Source organism: Oncorhynchus gorbuscha, linkage group LG06 (genome assembly GCF_021184085.1).
Source record: "Oncorhynchus gorbuscha isolate QuinsamMale2020 ecotype Even-year linkage group LG06, OgorEven_v1.0, whole genome shotgun sequence".
Lineage (NCBI taxonomy): Eukaryota > Metazoa > Chordata > Actinopteri > Salmoniformes > Salmonidae > Oncorhynchus > Oncorhynchus gorbuscha.
This window is the reverse complement of record NC_060178.1, coordinates 39,301,235-39,322,569: the sequence shown is the minus strand read 5'-3', so window position 1 is coordinate 39,322,569 and position 21,335 is coordinate 39,301,235. Positions and strand designations below refer to the sequence as shown.

Sequence of the window (21,335 nt, the reverse complement as noted above, 5' to 3'; positions counted from 1 at the left end):
ACGCTGCTTCGATGGTGGCTGTTGTCGTTGTGTTGCTGGTTCGAGCCCAGGGAGGAGCGAGGAGAGGGATGGAAGCTAATACTGTTACACTGGCAATACTAAAGTGCCTATAAGAACATCCAATAGGCAAAGGTTAATGAAATACAAATGGTATAGAGGGAAATAGTCCTATAATTCCTATAATAAGTACAACCTCAAACTTCTTACCTGGGAATATTGAAGACTCATGTCAAAAGGAACCACCGGCTTTCATATGTTCTCATGTTCTGAGCAAGGAACTGAAACCTTAGCTTTCTAACATAGCAAATATTGCACTTTTACTTTCTTTTCCAACACTTTGTTTTTGCATTATGTAAACCAAATTGAACATGTTTCATTATTTACTTGAGGCTAAATTGATTTTATTGATGTATTATATTAAGTTAAAGTAAGTGTTCATTCAGTATTGTTGTAATTGTCATTATTACAAATAAAAATACATATATATGTTTTTTAAAAATCGGCCAATTAATCGGTATCGGATTTTTTTTTGGTCCTCCAATAATCGGTATCGGTACCGGCGTTGAAAAATCATAATCGGTCGACCTCTAGTACAGACGCATGCATACTCATTGATTTGTGATATTGTTGTATAGTGGTATCAAACATTTTGTATATTATCTATATGTAGTAGTGTAATAATTTTATATGATGTACTGTTTTATCTTTGGATTTATATGTAATGTAAGTGCTTTAATATGCTTGGACCCCAGGAAGTGTAGCTGCTGCCTTGGCAAATGGGTCTTGTGTACCCATCTACTACCCTCGCCTGTCTCCTTTCCCTCCCTCCATCTCCTTCCCTCCTTCCCTCCTTCCCTCCTTCCCTCCTTCCCTCCCTCCCTCCCCTGTCTCTCCCTCCCTCTCCCGTCTCCTCCTCCTCCCCTTGTCTCTCCTCCCTCTGTTTCCTCGTCCGTCCCTCCGTCTCCCCTTCCTCACATCTCTCCCCCATATCCCATCCATTCCCCCATCGCCCCTGTCTCCATCCAGGTGGGACACTGACCTCATTCTGCTGCTGGCTGGACCAGTCTCAGAACGGAGCACAGATAGACTGAGCCACACCAGGCAAGATCCTCTTAACTCCACATCTGAATACACCAGTTAGTACCGAGACTATGGCCTAGTGGTGGTTAACAACACACCTGGCGCTTAACAGAGACTGGGGTTCGATCCATGTGCCTACTTTACCTACTGCGTCTCCTCCTCATTCATCTTCCGTCTGTTTCCATCCTGTCTTATAAAGCACAAAAAACGGAGTTATATGAGACCAGATTTCTCTCCAGACCATCTCACAGACCAGATAAGAGGTCCTAAACTGGCTGTGCAATATTATGTATAACATTCTGCTGTTCAGGCAAACGGCCAAGCAAACAAGCAGCCCTGACTGTTCCACTGTTGCCGTGGTGATTCTTTGAGAGTGCCGCTTTGTCTCATGGGAGCAGGTTTGGGATTTGCATGTCGGTAGTCTGATCTGCCAGGGACCTGCAGTTCTTTGCCTTCCCCGATCAGCAAGTGTCATGATGTCCCCCTCCAGCACTGTTCGCCAGGAAGTTTTATATTCAAGTTGCATTCCATATGGTACCCTTTTCCCTATAAAGTGCAGTATGGGCCCTGGTCTAAAGTAATGCACTATTGGGAATAGGGTGCCATTTGGGACGCAGATTCAGAGTATGAGAACAGTAAGATGACTGCTGTCTCATCTGATTGGGCACAGATAAACCTGAGATGAATGGGACTTGTAATTATGTATTAATTTACTTTAATAGCCTTATTATTGACATTCTGTTATGAGGGAGACCTGGACAGGGACAGATGGAAGGACTGTTGTACAGAGTGAATGTCCATGTTCAGTCTGTGGTTCTCTGGCTGTAATTTGTTTGAGTCTCTCCTTGATCTCATCCCTTTATCTAATCTCTGTCTCATTGGTCTTTACAGCCTGTCTGTGTCTCCTCAAGGCTCATACTTGTCATATGGTCTTACCTGCCTCGAGTTTACACACATTTTTGATGCCTACATTCCTGCTGTTGATGTTATTGTGCACTAAAGTGGAGATCTCGATTGACTAACAGATTGGCTGAAACTAGTAATAGTTATATGGCTAGAGCGGAAGCGGAGAGAGGATTTGAGGGTTGGACAAAGGAAAGACCTTTGAGAGTTGGATTCAGGAAGCGCAGAGGACACAAAGGACTGAGAGAGAGGAGTGAAGTCCTGACCAGCCAGAGACAGCCCCGTAATGAGAATAGCACAGTAAAGCTCCTCTAGTCAGATTATTATATACCGTACATCACTGGAGTCTGGAATAACCTAACCTGGACTCAATCCACCCAGCTCAAACACACACGTACACATGCTCACAAATACACTTGCGCACACAGACACACAATCTTGGTTAACAATCGTCTGTATAGGTGGCAGGGAAGTCAGGCGCAGGAGAATTCAACTTGGTAAAATGGAGTAATTTAATAAAACAAAACATAACTCCAAAACCCATAAATACAAATGAAACAAAATTGGGTACGAGGACCCGTCGCGCACCAAATACAAACAACACGAAACGGAACATAAAAACAATCTCTGACAAAGACATGATGGGAAACAGAGAGTTAAATACACAACAGGTAATGAATGGGATTGAAACCAGGTGTGTAGGAAGACAAGACAAAACCAATGGAAAATTCAAAATGGATCAATGATGGCTAGAAGAACGGTGACGTCGACCGCCGAGCCCCACCCGAACAAGGAGAGGCATCGACTTCGGCAGAAGTCGTGACAATAACTAACCTTGTGGGGATACACAATTCAGTCCCATTCAAAATCCTTTTCCCCCTAATCCTTACCCATACCCTAATTCAAATCCCAAAACCTGACCTTTATGGCTATTGTAATTAATTACCAAATGTAATTTTCTAAACTAAGTAGAATATTGGTGTGTTAAACTTACAACTCACTACTACATCGCACAGTTCGGGCTGATTTTTCTCTAGAGAAACTGTGCTATGTGTGCATTGAGCTTGCAGAAAAAAAACCAAACCTAAATGGAATTCCAATAATTAAACCAATGTTGCTCAATTACTTGTTTAAAAAATGAAGAAAAATCTAAATTTCTGTTAATAGTTCAGCACTACATTTGAGTTATTATATTTCTATTCCCTCCATGTTATCTTCCTCCCTATTGTCATAACACCTCCACTGCAGCTGGATTCCAGATCCAGAGCATTCTGTGGTGCAGGGAGAATAGAGGGAAGTGAGGCTTGGAGGCAGAGGTGGATATTTAGGCCATGGGCTGAGTGTGCTGTGTGGAAGAAGGGGGAGAGGAGAAAGGGACGTGCAAGGTTCCCTTGGGGTCTCCTACACGAGTCCCAGGGGATGCGAAAAGACTTCACACAACTAAACAGACACGGAATGAGCACACGTCAACACATGGGCCCATGTTTATTCGCGGTGTCCTGATTGATCCTATGCTTCACTAGGGTATCATACAAAATATGTCAACAATGACAAGCCACAGGGGTCTGACAACTTGGATGGAAAATTATTCGGGATAATAGCGGAAGATATTGCCACTCCTATTTGCCATATGGGGCGGCAGCGTAGCCTAGTGGTTAGAGCGTTGGACTAGTAACCGGAAGGTTGCGAGTTCAAACCCCCGAGCTGACAAGGTACAAATCTGTCGTTCTGCCCCTGAACAGGCAGTTAACCCACTGTTCCTAGGCCGTCATTGAAAATAAGAATATGTTCTTAACTGACTTGCCTGGTTAAATAAAGGTAAAATAAAAAAATAAAATAAAATATCGTCAATCTACGCCTACTAGAAAGTCTGTGCCCTCAGCCTGGAGGGAAGCAAAAGTAATTATTTTTCTTTCGCCGGCGTTCCACTGCACTGCCACGCGCAACATTTTTCTCTGCTTGCACAATTTAACTGGTTGCTGTCCGATTCAAACTGTAATCCGTTAAAGAGTTGATGCGCTGCACACTATTTTGAATAGCATCATTTTTTATATTTGGGCTTGGGGAGGGTACCAAGGTAGTTCGAGTCAAAAGGCTCAAATCCAAGTTAAGTCAGGAGTCATTGGTGTTAAAGTCAAAGTCGAGTTGCAAGTCTTTCTTGATATTGTCAAGTCAAGTCTAAAATCATCATATTTGAGTCCACACCTCTGTCAACCGCTGTGTCTTTGTGAGACTCAGAGTAGGTGAACGGATGATCTCTGCATGTGTGGTTCCCACGGTGAAGCATGGAGGTGGTGGTGTGATGGTGCTAACAATGTCTGCAATTTATTTAGAATTCAAGGCACACTTAACTAGCATGGCTACCACAACATTCTGCAGCCAATACACCATCCCATCTGGTTTGCACTTAGTGGGACTATCATTTGTTTTTCAGTAGGACAGCAACCCAAAACACATCCAGGCTGTGTAAGGGCTATTTTACCAAGAATTAGAGTGATGGAGTGCTGCATCAGATGACCTGGCCTCTTACAATCCCCCGACCTCGGACCGCAGAGTGAAGGAAAAGCAGTGTTCAGTGCTCAGCATATGTGGGAACTTCTTCAAGACTTTTTGAAAAGCATTCCAGGTGAAGCTGGCAGAGAGAATGCCAAGAGTGTGCAAAGCTGTCATCAAGACAAAGGGTGGCTATTTGAAGATATGACTCCATATCCGTTATTTCATAGTTTTGATGTCTTCACTATTATTCCACAAGGTAGAAAATAGTAAAAATAAGAAAAACCTTGAATGAGTAGGTGTTCTAAAACTTTTGACCGGTTGTGTTCATACTCTATTGCGAACGTTGAGGAACACACACACACACACACACACACACACACACACACACACACACACACACACACACACACACACACACACACACACACACACACACACACACACACACACACACACACACACACACACACACACACACACACACACACACACACACACACACACACACACACACACGTGGTGTCCCGTCTGCATGCTGACAGCTCTGTGAGTTTGATTTCAGTACAGATCAAAGCTGGGAATTATGATGTCCTCTCATTTCAACTCAGTACATTCAAAAAACTTTTCATAAATATTGTGTGAAAATAATATTAAATTCTCTAAATCATGAGATTCACTTGACTCTATAACTTTGCTGTGACTACATGTCAGTCAAGCCAAAGTACAGCAACAAGATCATCTTGGCATGGACTTCATTCATTGGACTTTAACACCCTCTTGAAATATAACAGTCATAAATACCAAGGAGACACTCATTCGGTGTCTATCTGTCTTTCTGTCTCTCTGCCTGTATTTGTTTCTTTTTTTGACGTACAGTATGTGTTGTTTTGAGAGTTCGGACTTCAGAGTGTGTTTGTTAGCCAGTCACATAAGTGGGTCACATAAGTCAAAGGTGGGAGGGGTCAAATATACAGGTCTGATTACAATTGGCTATGTGCTGAATCATCTCACTTTACATGTCTCTCTCTACAGTGCTCCCTGACTCACTTAGCCTGTGTCCCAAATAGCACTTATTTTGACCAGGGTCCATAGGGTGCTCTGAAAGTTTGTGTGTGCTCCTCTGTTCAGCTCTCATTTATTTTATTCCTCTTCCACTAACTCTGTGATAATTTAATTGCGATTGGACCCAGCAGGCTTTTAATAATGACTTGAAATTAAAAGTGTGTAATTAATACATGCTCAGTGTACTGTACATTATAGACAATATTCAGCCCCACTTCATCAGAAAACCCTTAAAGAGTAGAGTAGCATTAAGTACAATGCCTGTTCTAAACTAGTCTAGCCTGCCATGTTTCAATGGCCAGACAGAGACTAATATATATTCCAATGTCCAGCCATAGACTAATATACAGTATATTCCAGTGGCCAGCCATAGACCAGCTCCTGTCCTGTCCCTCTACTGTGCAACATCTAACACCGCTGTGTGTCTATTCTTGGCATTAAAACACTCATATGATCTGCGAGTCATCTGGCAATAGTGCAGCCTCTGCATATAGCTACGTGTGACTCTGCCATCTCATACGGCTGATCAGGTTCAGATGGCAATTAACTCATGGTTTCACTGTCGAAGATGAGGCAAGTAAATGTTGGGTAACATTACGTGTTGCACAGGAACAGTGTAATGGACTTAAATGCTCACTCTGTAAAATGTGCGTAATGCATTACATTTAAGGGTGGGCCTTTGAAAAATACTTATTTTCGTCAGAGGCCCACCCTTGAGTTCTATTTTATATCTGTAGAGAGCAACATTACATTCTTTAAGCATGATTTCAAGCTATAATACATAACTTGTTTACCAAGTCTCCTATGACAACAAAAACATAATTGGTTTCTTATGATTCTAAGACATTAAAAGGGATCATAACAGAAATCAACATTTTGTAATAATGGAGCTGTGAGTCGGGAAAGAGGTGCAGGTGAAACGTTTAATAAAACAACAAAACCAGGAACGAGACAATTCCATGTGGCTACACGCCGGAACACAAGAATAATACCATCTGGTGAGTGAACATAAGAGAGTGACATATACTGTATATACAGGAAGTAACGGTACTGAGTCAATGTATGGGGGTGCAGGTTAGTCAAGGTAATTGAGGTAATATGTACATGTAGGTAGAGGTAAATTGACTATGCATAGATAATATAATAAACAGTGAGTAGCAGCAGCTTAAAAAACATGGGGGGGTCAATGCAAATAGTCTGGGTAGCCATTTGATTAGCTGTTCATGAGTCTTATGGCTTGGGGGTAGAAGCTGTTAAGAAGCTTCTAGGATCCTAGATTTGGCACTCCGGTACCGCTTGCCATGCGGTAGCAGAGAGAACAGTCTATGACTAGGGTGGCCAGAGTCTTTTTTTTATTTTTAGGGCTTTGCTCTGACACCGCCTGGTATAGAGGTCCTGAATGGCAGAAAGCTTGGCCCCAGTATGCTTGGGGTCATTGTCCATTTGGAAGACCCATTTGTGACCAAGCTTTAACTTCCTGACTGATGTCTTGAGGTGTTGCTTCAATATATCCACATACTTTTCCTTCCTCTTGCTGCCATCTATTTTGTGAAGTGCACCAATCCCCCCTGCAGCATGATGGTTCATCAGAGGTTATAGTGGGATTTCTTATAAACATCCGGGTTAGAGTCCCACTCCTTGAAAGCGGCAGCTCTACCCATTAGTTCAGTGCAGATGTTGCCTGTAATCCATGGCTTCTGTTTGGGGTATGTACGCACGCTCACTGTGAGGACAACGTCATCGATGCACTTATTGATGAAGCCGGTGACTGATGTGATATACTACTGAATGCCATCGGATGAGTCCCGGAACATATTCCAGTCTGTGATAGCAAAAAACTCCTGTAGCTTAGCATCTGCGTCATCTGACCATTACTGTTTTAAGCGAGTCACTGGTACTGGTACTTCCTGCAGGAATCAGGAGGATAGAATTATTGTCAGATATGCCAAATGGAGGGTGAGGGAGAGCTTGTGTGTGGAGTAAAGGTGGTCTAGATTGTTTTCCCCTCTTGTTGCACATGTCACATGCTGGTAGAAATGAGGTAAAATGGATTTAAGTTTCCCTGCATTGAGTGCTGTCTTAGTGCCAGCACCGGTTTGTGGGGGTAAATAGACAGCTACGAAAAATATAAATTAAAATGACTTTGGTAAATAGTGTGGTCTACAGCTTATCATGAGACACTCTACCTTAGGAGAGCAACACCTAGAGAATTCCTTAATATTTGATTTCGCGCACCAGCTGTTATTGACAAATAGATATTGACCGCTATTACCGGAGGCAGCTGTTCTATCTTGCCGATGCACGGAAAAACCAGCCAGCTGTATATTATCTATGTCGTCGTTCAGCCACGACTTGGTGAAACATGATTTTACAGTTTTAATATCCCGTTGGTAGGATAGTCTTGAACGGGGTGCTCATCCAGTTTATTCTCCAAAGGATTCACGTTGCCCAATTGGACAGATGGTAGAGGTGGGTTATCCACTCACCGACAATTCTCACACCTGCTTCCCCTGTATCGGAATCTTCTCTTCATGCGAATGATGAGATTTGGGCCTGGTCGGGTATCTCTTTTTTATTTTTTTATTTTATTTTTTATTTTACCCCCTTTTCTCCCCAATTTCGTGGTATCCAATTGTTTTTGTTAATAGTAGCTACTATCTTGTCTCATCACTACAACTCCCGTACGGGCTCGGGTACGTCCTCCGATACACAACCCAACCAAGCCGCACTGCTTCTTAACACAGTGCGCATCCAACCCGGAAGCCAGCCGCACCAATGTGTCGGAGGAAACACTGTGCACCTGGCAACCTTGGTTAGCGCGCACTGCGCCCGGCCCGCCACAAGAATGGCTGGTGCGCGGTGAGACAAAGATATCCCTACCGGCCAAGCCCTCCCTAACCCGGACGACGCTAGGCCAATAGGTGTCGCCCCACGGTCGGTTATGACAGAGCCTGGGCGCGAACCCAGGGTCTCTGGTGGCACAGCTGGCACTGCAGTACAGTGCCCTTAACCACTGCGCCACCCGGGAGTCCCTGGTCGGGTATCTCAAGTGAATCTTTTCGGGTATCCAGAATCTCTTTTCGGGCATAAGAGACGGTGACAAAAACATTATGTACAAAATTATGTACAACCAATGTGAAAAAACACAGAAAATATCACAATTGGTTAGGAGCCCATAAAACTCCTTTCTATTCATGCATACTGGCATCATAGTACATTGTACTTGTTGGCTGTAGCCCTTCCTTGCAGTCAAATGACCTAGTGGCCTCATGCGTCTAATGTTATTCATATTTTTCCTAATTAATACACTTTTACTTTTTTTAGTGTTGCACAAAATCCAGTGTTTCTATGTTAAACAGTTTTGTTATATTTCAGTCTTCTGTGATGCATATAAAATGTAATATTAGGATGCAAACTCAAAATTGAATACATTTCAACTCTATATCTGACATGGTGTCTTCTTTTTTAAAATTGCGCATAAGCATGTGTGTGAGGTGTATACTTTTGTGTCAAAGTAGATTTGTTTAAGACTACCAAGAAACACTCTGTGTGACCCTCATTTCTCCCACTGCAGTAAAATTAATCAAATTATACTGAAATGTCTATCGGCAGGTAGGTACAGAACAAGAGGAGAGCAATAACCACGGTGACAGCAGCAGAGGGTTCTTCTTTGGTTATCGGGGAGATGGCGGAGTCATTTGTTGGCAGACGTTTGACGAAACAGACAAGCTCTATTTAGACCAGTATACATTTCTCCCTCTCCCTCCCTTCTACAGTCCTAAGGTTCCCCCCTGTTTTCTGCCTCCTTCTCTTCCCTTTCTTCTTCCTTGTGTCCTTCCACAGTGCCTCCCTGTCTTCCCTGACCTCTATCCCCTTTTAATCCTTTCTGCTCACCTCTTCACTCTCTCTCTCTGGTTTCTCTATGTTCCATTACAGTACTTCACTCTCACCATCACTCGCCCTCTCTAGCTTATCTTCCTCAGTCTGTCTCGCTGTTGGTTGGTTTCTCTGTCCATGGGCTGCGTTCCAAATGGCATCCTATTTTCTATAGAGGGCTTTGGTCAAAAGTACTGCACTATATAGGGACTGTGATGCCATTTGGACACAACCATGCTCACAGGAAGGGGGCAACTCTTCCTGACTGTTCTGTCACCTGGAGGGAACCAGAAATACTTAATTTAGGGTGGCAAGACACCAAGATGGGCAAGGCCAGTTACTCCTGTTAAAAATAATCGATTTATAGCCATATTCTAGGAGAGGAGGAAATAGTGAAGATAGTGTGTACTGAGACAACACCAATTAGGAAATTACGAACCACCTCACACCTGCGATCAAACCAGCCCCCAAAGTTACCACATCTTAGGTATAGCTACAGAACACCAGGCACCCAATCTCAGCAGCCCTCAGTCTTGGTGCGGTGACCTGTTTCCATGGTGAGTCCTTTAACCACTCTTACATTGAGCCATCCCACAATACCTCAGCAAATCAGGTTCCTTTTCAGTGACTCCTGTTTACTGGTTGGTCGATAATAGAGAGAGAGAGACTTGAGAGAGGGAGAGAGAAAGAGAAAGAGAAAGAGAGAGAGAGCGAGAGAGAGAGAGTCAGAGAGAGAGACTACGAGAAAGAGCGAGAGAGAGAGAGGTGCCTGTTAGTAAGGAGGTCAGTCAATAACGATGTGGTCCATATGTCATAACTTACTTTTGTGTCGCTACACATTTCACTGCAATATGGTATCAGTTCTGTTTCCGTATTCAGCACCTGATGAACACCTAAGAAACACCCTCAAAACATTGTTTCACTGAAATGATCTGCTTAGCTGCGTTGACATGAACTGTGCTGGAGTAGCATTGAAATGAAATGGTGTTGAAAATAAACGCAATCAGAACGCAGTGAGCTCTCAGAGTCTGAGCTGTGGAAAAGGGGGCTCAATGTGACTGGCAGCTATTATTAGAGAGACATATCACACTGCTCAGCCACTAGACTACAGAACAGCCAGAGCCAGACCAGGGGGTGCTGATGACGGGTGACGGTGGTGGTGGGAGGTTACTATAAAGGGAATAGGGTTTAATTTGGGACACAGAACTAGTCTACTGGGGAGTTTAAAAACCACTATTTGTATCCTCAAGACCAGGACCCCAGCTGAATGGCTGCTTATCATTTTCACAAGAAAGAGTGTAAACTTGGTTTAATTAGCAACATCTGCTGCTACTAAGGTGCACCAAGCCCAAAGTGATAGAGTACTACGCACCACACCATTGTAGTGATAAAACACTTAAAATGCCGCTGAGTAGATGAGTCTTTGAGGCAGAATGGGAGTGGTGTTGTTTAACATGGCCTGCATGTAATAGCTTAATTTTTATTGAAGTGTTGCATATAGAACACACATCAATGTTTTAGATATTTCAATTGTTTCATTTTTTATCATACAAACAGTAGATAATATCAGGATCTTGTGTGTAGTAGACTAACCTCTGGCTTCTCTCGTCTCCTCAGGTCAGGAAGGGTGTGTCTAGAACCCATTTGGCCCACTTGGACAGAGATCTGTTTTGGCAGAAGGGGGGAGCTGCCTGTAGCCATTTCCTGTGATCCCCAGTGCTATTTCCCGCATCTTGACTACCACTCTGTCTGTTGAGTTGGAGCAGCGACTCTCTGGTGCCCCACTAGCTGAGTCTGGCTCGGTTATGAGTGTGGTCAGGGCGCACAGCTACTGCATCGTGTCCTCGGAGGAAGAAGGCCTGCGTCTCGGTGCCATGCCTGCTGTCACAATGGGCAACGGCTTCGGCAACGGCAAGATCCACACGATGCGCCGCAAGTGCCGCAGTCGCTTCGTGAACAAGAACGGCCAGTGCAATGTGCGCTTCTCGCACATGGACGAGAAGTCGCAGCGCTACATGTCAGACATCTTCACCACATGTGTGGACATCCGCTGGCGCTGGATGTTCCTGATGTTCACACTGGTGTTTGTGGTGTCCTGGCTGGCATTCGGCCTGGCCTTCTGGGTCATCGCTTTGCTTCATGGGGATATGGACAACCCGGGTGGTGGAGACGATAACTTCAGCCCCTGCGTCCTGCAGGTCAACAGCTTCGTGGCCGCCTTCCTGTTCTCTGTGGAGACCCAGACCACCATTGGTTATGGCTCCCGCTGCGTGACGGAGGAGTGCCCCTCGGCCGTCTTCATGGTGGTCTTCCAGTCCATCTTCGGCTGTATCATCGACTCCTTCATGATCGGCGCCATCTTGGCCAAGATGGCGCGGCCTAAGAAGCGTGCAGAGACGCTGCTTTTCAGCAACAATGCAGTGATCGCCATGCGTGACGGGAAGCTGTGCCTTATGTGGAGGGTGGGCAACCTGAGGAAGAGCCACATGGTGGAGGCCCATGTCCGGGCCCAGCTCATCAAACCTCGCATCACAGAGGAGGGTGAGTACATCCCCCTGGACCAGATCGACATCAACGTAGGGTATGACATGGGCATCGACCGCATCTTCCTGGTCTCCCCGCTCACCATTGTTCACGAGATTGATGAGGAAAGCCCCCTGTTTGGCATCAGCAAGCAGGACCTAGAGTTGTCTGACTTTGAGATAGTGGTGATACTTGAAGGGATGGTGGAAGCCACAGCCATGACAGCGCAAGCTCGCAGCTCCTACCTGTCCTCAGAGATCCTGTGGGGTCACCGCTTTGAGCCTGTCGTCTTTGAGGAGAAGAGCCAGTACAAAGTGGATTACGCTCACTTCCACAAAACCTTTGAGGTGCCGTCCACCCCCCAGTGCAGTGCCAAGGACATGGCGGAGATAGAGGACGAGGACAAGGATCCTACGCACACCGACAACTCTTTCTGCTATGAGAATGAGCTGGCTTTTATCAGCCGGGACGAGGAAGAGGATGAGGAGGGGAAGCAGGATATGGACAGGGTGCCAGATCTAGAGAGACTGGAGGCAACCGTCGGCCTAGACCAGAGGTCATATCATAGAGAATCAGAAATATGACCTTAGACCTTTGACAATATTGTTCTTGTTACTCAGTTCTAGCGGGTTGTTTTCCATGTGAATAGATGCAGAGTAATGCAAGTGCCATATAAAAACCATGACTTGTTAGCATCACGCTACAGCCATAAGGAAAGATGAAATCACTCTAGTCAGACTAGAAACAGCCAGGAATGGAGACAGCAGTGCTGCTTCCTCATAGCATGGAATATCAGGAACGATCATAAAAAGACCCCTCTCTCTTTAGGAAAACTTGAAATATTTTGGTCATGAGATAGTTTGAGGTAGGAGCTTTATATAATGCAATATTCATTGTCTATTAGGAAATAATATCTTAGCTGTAAAAAAATATATATAGATGTCATAGTAAAGTGTGTGAAATATTTCCAACAGATCAAGAGGGTATTTTGGGGGATTCTTATAACTGCTCTGTATTGTAGTTTACTGAGTCAGTCAAAGAGGGAGAGTGTGTTGGAAATAGAAACACTGGATACCTACTGATGTTTAGCTAAACATTTTCTATATGCACACCTGTAGTTTTAAAGGTGCTTTCCATAAATACTGCCTGAAGCTAATTAGCTATTTGAAAAATATTTGAAACATAACCTTCACATTGGAAAAATACAGTGATTAAATGCATAAACGTGTATTGTGTATTTTGCATTTCTATGCAATTTGAATCACTTAGAAAGTAAACACTTTATATTATGAAAGTAGCTTTTGTTATATTACTGGGAACCTACACTACCGTTCAAAAGTTTGGGGTCACTTAGAAATGTCCTTGTTTTTGAAAGAAAAGCATATTTATTGTTGTTTAAAATAACAATAATTGATCAGAAATACAGTGTAGTCATTGTTAATGTTGTAAATGACTATTGTAGCTGTAAATGGCAGATTTGTATGGAATATCTACATAGGCACACAGAGGCCCATTACCAGCATCCATCACTCCTGTGTTCCAATGGCACGTTGTGTTACCTAATCCAAGCTTATCATTTTAAAAGGCTAATTGATCATTAGAAAGCCCTTATGCTATTATGTTAGCACAGCTGAAAACTGTTGTTCTGATTAAAGAAGCAATACAACTGGACTTCTTTAGACTCATTGAGTATCTGGAGCATCAGCATTTGTGGGTTCGATTACAGGCTCAAAATGGCCAGAAACAAAGTCTATTCTTGTTCTGAGAAATGAAGGTTATTCCATGCAAGAAATTGCCAAGAAACTGAAGATTTCGTAGAACGCTGTGTACTACTCTCTTCACAGAACAGTGCAAACTGGCTCTAACCAGAATAGAAAAAGGAGTGGGAGGCCCCGGTGCACAACTGAGCAAGAGGACAAGTACATTAGAGTGTCTAGTTTGAGAAACAGATCATCAACAAATCATAAACTTGGATTAGCTAACACAACGTGCCATTGGAACACATGAGTGATGGTTGCTGATAATGGGCCTCTGTATGCCTGTGTAGATATTCCATAGAAAATCAGCCATTTCCAGCTACAATAGTCATTTACAACATTAACAATGTCTACACTGTATTTCAGATCAATTTGATGTTATTTTAATGGACAAAAAAATAGCTTTTCTTTCAAAAACAAGGATATTTCTAAGAGACATTGACAGTTACATGATAGCTCGCACCAAAATCTAGCACAAATAGAACAAAGCAGTGCATTAAGGGGCTACACTCAGCTACACTTCAAAGTCAAACAAATTAACCCATTAGCCACTACCCAAAAGCTAAAGATTGGCTAACAAAAGAGCAGTAGCCTAAGCTGAATATTAGTCTACATTTCAGCTGATAATACTACAATGTGAGTTGGCTGGATGACTGAGGTTAAAGACAGGATAATATAGAACTGTAGTATTGACCCACTGAATGACAATCTTACCAAAAACCTTCAACCATTGGAAATAAGTGAAAAGTGGGAAGAAAAGAGGAAGGAAAAAAAGAAGAGAAGAGATTAAAGTTGGCCGGTAAAGTAAATCAATCATCATGTAGATAAAATACGGTACAGTACTAAAAATGGGTATATAATTTGCGCAGTCAAGACTCCTTCCAGTCATCACATTGGCTGAGGAGACATCAATCAAGACATGGACCATGTTAATTAGGCACCAAAAGAGAATAAAAACAGACAAACAGGAACCGCAAATGTTCGTTTACCATTGCATATGTTTTGAAACTTTGAGTGCCCTAATGAACACGGCCATGAGTTTGCTTAAAGAAGAGATACCATTGGACATCCATAAACAGACCCAGAGGAGGAAATTGTGAGAAATAGAATAATGGAGAGAAGCAAAGGAAGATTACATTTAGTGACCTGTTCTCCCACAAGGGCTCTTTGCAGACAGACAGCATTTGGAGAAATGTCTAATTACAGTACGGAGGGGATTATGTAACATCATTTAAATGAATGAAATGTGTTGTAGAAATAGATTACTGACTGCAAAACTTGTCACCACAAAGTAGAAAAACTCTGGGTGGGAAATAGAGTGGATGGATCATGGTTACGTCCCAAATGGTACCTATTCCCTACATCAGGGCTGCCCAACCCTCTTCCTGGTGATCTACCATCCTGTGGGTTTTCAGTCCAACCCTAATTTAACACACCTGATTCTACTAATTAGCTGCTCAACAGGACCTTAACTAGCTGAATCAGAACTGCTAAATTAGGGTTGGACTGAACACCTACAGGACAGTAGATCTCCAGGAAGAGGGTTTGCCAGCCCTGCCCTACATAGTGCACTACTTTTGACCAGGACCCATTGTACTTATTCCCTACATAGTGCACTACTTTTGACCAGGACCCATTGTACTTATTCCCTACATAGTGCACTACTTTTGACCAGGGCCCTATAGATGTGTAGGGAATAGGATGCCATTTGTGACGCAACCCTTGTTCTTTCTGCTTTTCATATTTGAACTATGCACGTTAGATACAGTTTTAAGAAAAGACGAATGAAAACTAATAATCACAAGAAACCAATACCATAGTCACGACATGGGTCATTCAGTTAGGTTCAACACAACAGTAAGTGTACACCAGACAGAATTGGACATATATCAGTAATACGGTAGTAGATCAGACCCTCTCTTAGGTTAGGTTGTGTTACTACTGTTTTACTTACACCGATTTATGCCACTCCGGTTTTGAACGGGAATCAAGAAGTGTATGGTGGTAGGGACTATACTACAGTGGTTTATGTTCATTTAAAACTGTATTGTATAGTCCTGCTATCCAGAATTAGCCACGTCTATCAAGGTCCATTCATATAAGCATTATTCTCAAGGTGGAGCTTGCTGTTGGCTTTTGAGGGTGTGTATCAGAACCTCTCATGTTGTATCCAATCCAATCAACTGACTCTTGTTATTCAGACCCTGATTGGCTATAGACAGAAGACAGGCCCAAAATAGACCTCCTGATGCTTCTTTTCTTTCAACACTTTCAAGCAACACAAAACTTTGGCTTTAAGCCCTAACTACCCGTCGGGACTCTTCTTCCCAAATTAAACCTAAACCAAAGTTGTGTACTGGACTGTGCAGTCAGAGCCAGATGACTCTGGTTTTAGTGCATGAGATTGAGCAATACTCATCCATGTACTGTACTGTATGTGTCAGGTTGCGATATCCGAAATGGCACCCTATTCCGAAATGGCACTCTATTCCTTAAATAGTGCACTATAGTGCTCGAGCTCTGCTAGAGTCAATTAAAATAGAGCACTACAGTACATAGGGAATAAGGCACCATTAAGGACGCACCCTCAGTCCTCCCTACAAACCCAACAGATTCCCAGGACACTGCTGTATGGTGGATCCACAGACAGGTCAAACGGGTTACGGTTTTCTAGTATATTTTTGTAGAGTACCAGAATTCCTTGTCCCTCCTACTACACAAAGTAACTCACTATATAGCCCTATATGACCTATAATAGTTTTGGTGACAATCTTTCATAGAGTCGGCATGAGGGACATAGATGTATTGTATAGAATGGCCATCAACTTTTGAAAAGCAATGTTGGATGGATGCCAGTCAGATGGCTAATGAACTTGGAGGAGTAGTGGTTTGATGAAATATTCAAGTAATTGTCGATTCTTTTGTTTTGTTTCAGCACTTTGTATAATTCACACACTATCTGATCTGTTCAATTGTGCTTTGTTCACAATAATTCACGTGGAATGGAGAGAACAATATCTATACATTGTAATTCTAAACTAGCTCTCACAGTCTCACGTCAGAATTAGACATTCATCCATTTGATGCTCAAACGTCAAATTTCTAAGTTCTTCCAAACGTAAAATGTTGTACCCAGTGTTTAAGGTACTTAGGCATAACTCCACATAACATAACTCCACATTTTTAAGGTTGGGGTTAAGTTTAGGCATTAACTCCGAAATCTTAAGGTTAGGCATTAAGTCCGAATGGTTATGGTAAGGGTTAAGGTTTAGGATAGGCTTAAAACAAAAATATCAAAAACAACCTTTGACACCAGAAGCAGACGCCTATGCCTACCCACCATCACTGTCTACAATGCCTAAGCAAAAGCAAAAGCCACTAGAGTAACAACGTTTCTGTGGCCCCTTAGTGGCCAGTTTCCACCAGATGTTGGATGTCAAATATTAACTTGTGTCACAGGTGACCTGGCTGGTAAATTCTACAGCATCATATTGCTTCGTCTTCTAGGAAGGTTAATGAAATACATGGCGAGAAAAATTGTCCGTGCACAACTTTGGATCCTGGTCAAAAGTAGTGCACTTTGAAGGGAAACGTGCCTTTTGGGACAAAAACATTTACTTGCTGCTACTACTGTACAAGGTGTCATCTCTGTAATAATGATGGCAACGGGCGATCATAGAGATGCAAAACCATCATCAACATCTGCTTTATCTCCGGCATCATGGGGTAGTGGATGACCATTGATATTTAATGAGACTAATTAACACTTTTAATACCCAATTCCTTATATAGTGCACTACCTATGCCCTAGACAAAAGTATTTCACTATGTAAGGAATAGGGTGCCATTTGGGACTTAGACTTAGTTGTCCATGACTCTTAGAAATGCTCCCATATGGGTCCGTAGGTAGGACAGTCTGTTTATGTGCAGTGGAAACTTACTTGCTCACAATTTTCACAACACTACTCTATTTTTATATCAATCTTGCTGAGCTGTTTTTTCTTTCTTTAATATCTCTGAATATTGTCATGTTTTGTCATATATTGTCTTGTCCTTGTGCTTTCCCTTCTGTTCGTTTCCCCCTGCTGGTCTTATTAGGTTCGTTCCCTTTTTCTATCCCTCTCTCTCCCCCTCCCTCTCTCTCTTCTCTCTATCGTTCCGTTCCTGCTCCCAGCTGTTCCTCATTCTCCTAACTCACTCATTTACTCTTTTCACACCTGTCCCCTATTTTGCCCTCTGATTAGAGCCCCTATTTCTCCCCTTGTTTTCCGCTTCTGTCCTTGTCGGATCCTTGTATGATGTTCGCTGTTCTGTGTCCTTGTCTCGCCCTGTCGTGTTTTGTCTTCTTCAGATGCTGCGTGTGAGCAGGTGTCTTAGTCTGCTACGGTCGGTGCCTTCCCGAAGCAACCTGCAGTCAATGGTCGAGTCTCCAGTCAGTCCTCGTTACTACGAGTGGATTTAAGTTTTTTCCTGTTTTGTTTTCTTCTTGATTTATCCAGGATTATTACTTTTGTCATATACTGGAATAAAGACTCTGTTTTCGTTAAGTCGCTTTTGGTCCTCATTCACCAGCATAACAGAAGGATCCGACCTAGAATGGACCCAGCGACTACGGATTCTCGTAACACTGCCGTCGAGATCCAGGGAGCTATGCTCGGCAGACACGAGCAGGAATTGTCTGCTGCTCGTCATGCCGTTGAGACCCTGGCCGCTCAGGTTTCCGACCTCTCAGGACAGTTTGAGAGTCTTCGTCTCGTGCCACCAGCTACTTCCTGGTCTTCCGAGTCTCCGGAACCTAGGGTTAATAACCCACCATGTTACTCGGGGCAGCCCACTGAGTGCCGCTCCTTTCTCACCCAGTGTGATATTGTGTTCTCTCTCCAACCCAACACATACTCAAGAGAGAGAGCTCGGATTGCTTACGTCATTTCACTCCTTACTGGTCGGGCTCGAGAGTGGGGCACAGCTATCTGGGAGGCAAGGGCTGAGTGTTCTAACAATTATCTGAGCTTTAGAGAGGAGATGATACGGGTTTTTGATCGTTCAGTTTTTGGTAGGGAGGCTTCTAGGGCCCTGGCTTCCCTATGTCAAGGTGATCGATCCATAACGGATTACTCTATAGAGTTTCGCACTCTTGCTGCCTCTAGTGACTGGAACGAGCCGCCGTTGCTCGCTTGTTTTCTGGAGGGACTCCACGCTGAGGTTAAGGATGAGATTCTCTCCCGGGAGGTTCCTTCCAGTGTGGACTCTTTGATTGCACTCGCCATCCGCATAGAACGACGGGTAGATCTTCATCACCGAGCTCGTGGAAGAGAGCTCGCGTTAACGGTGTTCCCCCTCTCCGCATCGCAACCATCTCCTTCCTCCGGCTCAGAGACTGAGCCCATGCAGCTGGGAGGTATTCGCATCTCGACTAAGGAGAGGGAACGGAGGATCACCAACCGCCTTTGCCTCTATTGCGGTTCTGCTGGACATTTTGTCAATTCATGTCCAGTAAAAGCCAGAGCTCATCAGTAAGCGGAGGGCTACTGGTGAGCGCTACTACTCAGGTCTCTCCATCAAGATCCTGTACTACCATGTCGGTCCATCTACGCTGGACCGGTTCGGCTGCTTCATGCAGTGCCTTGATAGACTCTGGGGCTGAGGGTTGTTTTATGGACGAAGCATGGGCTCGGAAACATGACATTCCTCTCAGACAGTTAGGGAAGCCCACACCCATGTTCGCCTTAGATGGTACTCTTCTCCCCAGTATCAGATATGAGACACTTCCTTTAACCCTCACAGTATCTGGTAACCACAGTGAGACCATTGCCTTTTTGATTTTTCGTTCACCTTTTACACCTGTTGTTTTGGGTCATCCCTGGCTAGTATGTCATAATCCTTCTATTAATTGGTCTAGTAATTCGATCCTATCCTGGAACGTTTCTTGTCATGTGAAGTGTTTAATGTCTGCTATCCCTCCTGTTTCTTCTGTCCCCTCTTCTCAGGAGGAACCTGGTGATTTGACAGGAGTGCCGGAGGAATATCATGATCTGCGCACGGTCTTCAGTCGGTCCAGAGCCAACTCCCTTCCTCCTCTCCTCGTATGATTGTAGTATTGATCTCCTTCCGGGGACCACTCCCCCTCGGGGTAGACTATACTCTCTGTCGGCTCCCGAACGTAAGGCTCTCAAGGATTATTTGTCTGTTTCTCTCGACGCCGGCACCGTAGTGCCTTCTTCCTCTCCCGCCGGAGCGGGGTTTTTTTTTGTTAAGAAGAAGGACGGTACTCTGCGCCCCTGCGTGGATTATCGAGGGCTGAATGACATAACGGTTAAGAATCGTTATCCGCTTCCCCTTATGTCGTCAGCCTTCGAGATTCTGCAGGGAGCCAGGTTCTTTACTAAGTTGGACCTTCGTAATGCTTACCATCTCGTGCGCATCAGAAAGGGGGACGAGTGGAAAACGGCGTTTAACACTCCGTTAGGGCATTTTGAGTACCGGGTTCTGCCGTTTGGTCTCGCTAATGCTCCAGCTGTTTTTCAGGCATTAGTTAATGATGTACTGAGAGACATGCTGAACATCTGTGTTTTTGTCTACCTTGACGATATCCTGATTTTTTCACCGTCACTCGAGATTCATGTTCAGCACGTTCGACGTGTACTCCAACGCCTTTTAGAGAATTGTCTCTACGTGAAGGCTGAGAAGTGCGCCTTTCATGTCTCCTCTGTCACATTTCTCGGTTCTGTTATTTCCGCTGAAGGCATTCAGATGGATCCCGCTAAGGTCCAGGCTGTCAGTGATTGGCCCGTTCCAAGGTCACGTGTCGAGTTGCAGCGCTTTCTAGGTTTCGCTAATTTCTATCGGCGTTTCATTTGTAATTTCGGTCAAGTTGCTGCCCCTCTCACAGCTCTTACTTCTGTCAAGACGTGCTTTAAGTGGTCCGGTTCCGCCCAGGGAGCTTTTGATCTCCTCAAGAAGCGTTTTACGTCCGCTCCTATCCTTGTTACTCCTGACGTCACTAAACAATTCATTGTCGAGGTTGACGCTTCAGAGGTGGGCGTGGGAGCCATTCTATCCCAGCGCTTCCAGTCTGACGATAAGGTCCATCCTTGCGCTTATTTTTCTCATCGCCTGTCGCCATCGGAACGCAACTATGATGTGGGTAACTGCGAACTGCTCACCATCCGCTTAGCCCTAGGCGAATGGCGACAGTGGTTGGAGGGGGCGACCGTTCCTTCTGTCGTTTGGACTGACCATAAGAACCTTGAGTACATCCGTTCTGCCAAACGACTTAATGCACGTCAAGCTCATTGGGCGTTGTTTTTCGCTCGTTTCGAGTTTGTGATTTCTTATCGCCCGGGTAATAAGAACACCAAGCCTGATGCCTTATCCCGTCTCTTTAGTTCTTCTGTGGCTTCTACCGATCCCGAGGGGATTCTTCCTTATGGGCGTGTTGTCGGGTTGACTGTCTGGGGAATTGAGAGACAGGTTAAGCAAGCACTCACTCACACTGCGTCGCCGCGCGCTTGTCCTAGTAACCTTCTTTTTGTTCCTGTTTCTACTCGTCTGGCTGTTCTTCAGTGGGCTCACTCTGCCAAGTTAGCTGGCCATCCCGGCGCTCGAGGTACACTTGCTTCTATTCGCCAGCGGTTTTGG

General features: G+C 44.2%; 1 protein-coding gene across 3 annotated transcripts in view; it reads left to right on the top strand.

Annotated features, from left to right (window-relative positions):
* Positions 1-13,276, top strand: part of LOC124037133 (ATP-sensitive inward rectifier potassium channel 12-like) — a 37,273-nt gene extending 23,997 nt beyond the window's left edge. For 2 of the 3 annotated variants that reach the window (XM_046351793.1, XM_046351792.1), the window contains exon 2: positions 11,035-13,276. In XM_046351793.1, coding sequence (XP_046207749.1) covers positions 11,223-12,524 — 1,302 coding nt within the window. In that variant the 5' untranslated portion in view covers positions 11,035-11,222 and the 3' untranslated portion in view covers positions 12,525-13,276. Of the gene's footprint in view, positions 1-10,135; positions 10,201-11,034 lie in introns of those variants that run through there. The other variant, XM_046351794.1, reaches the window with a different exon arrangement.
* Positions 13,277-21,335: the final 8,059 nt, after the last annotated feature.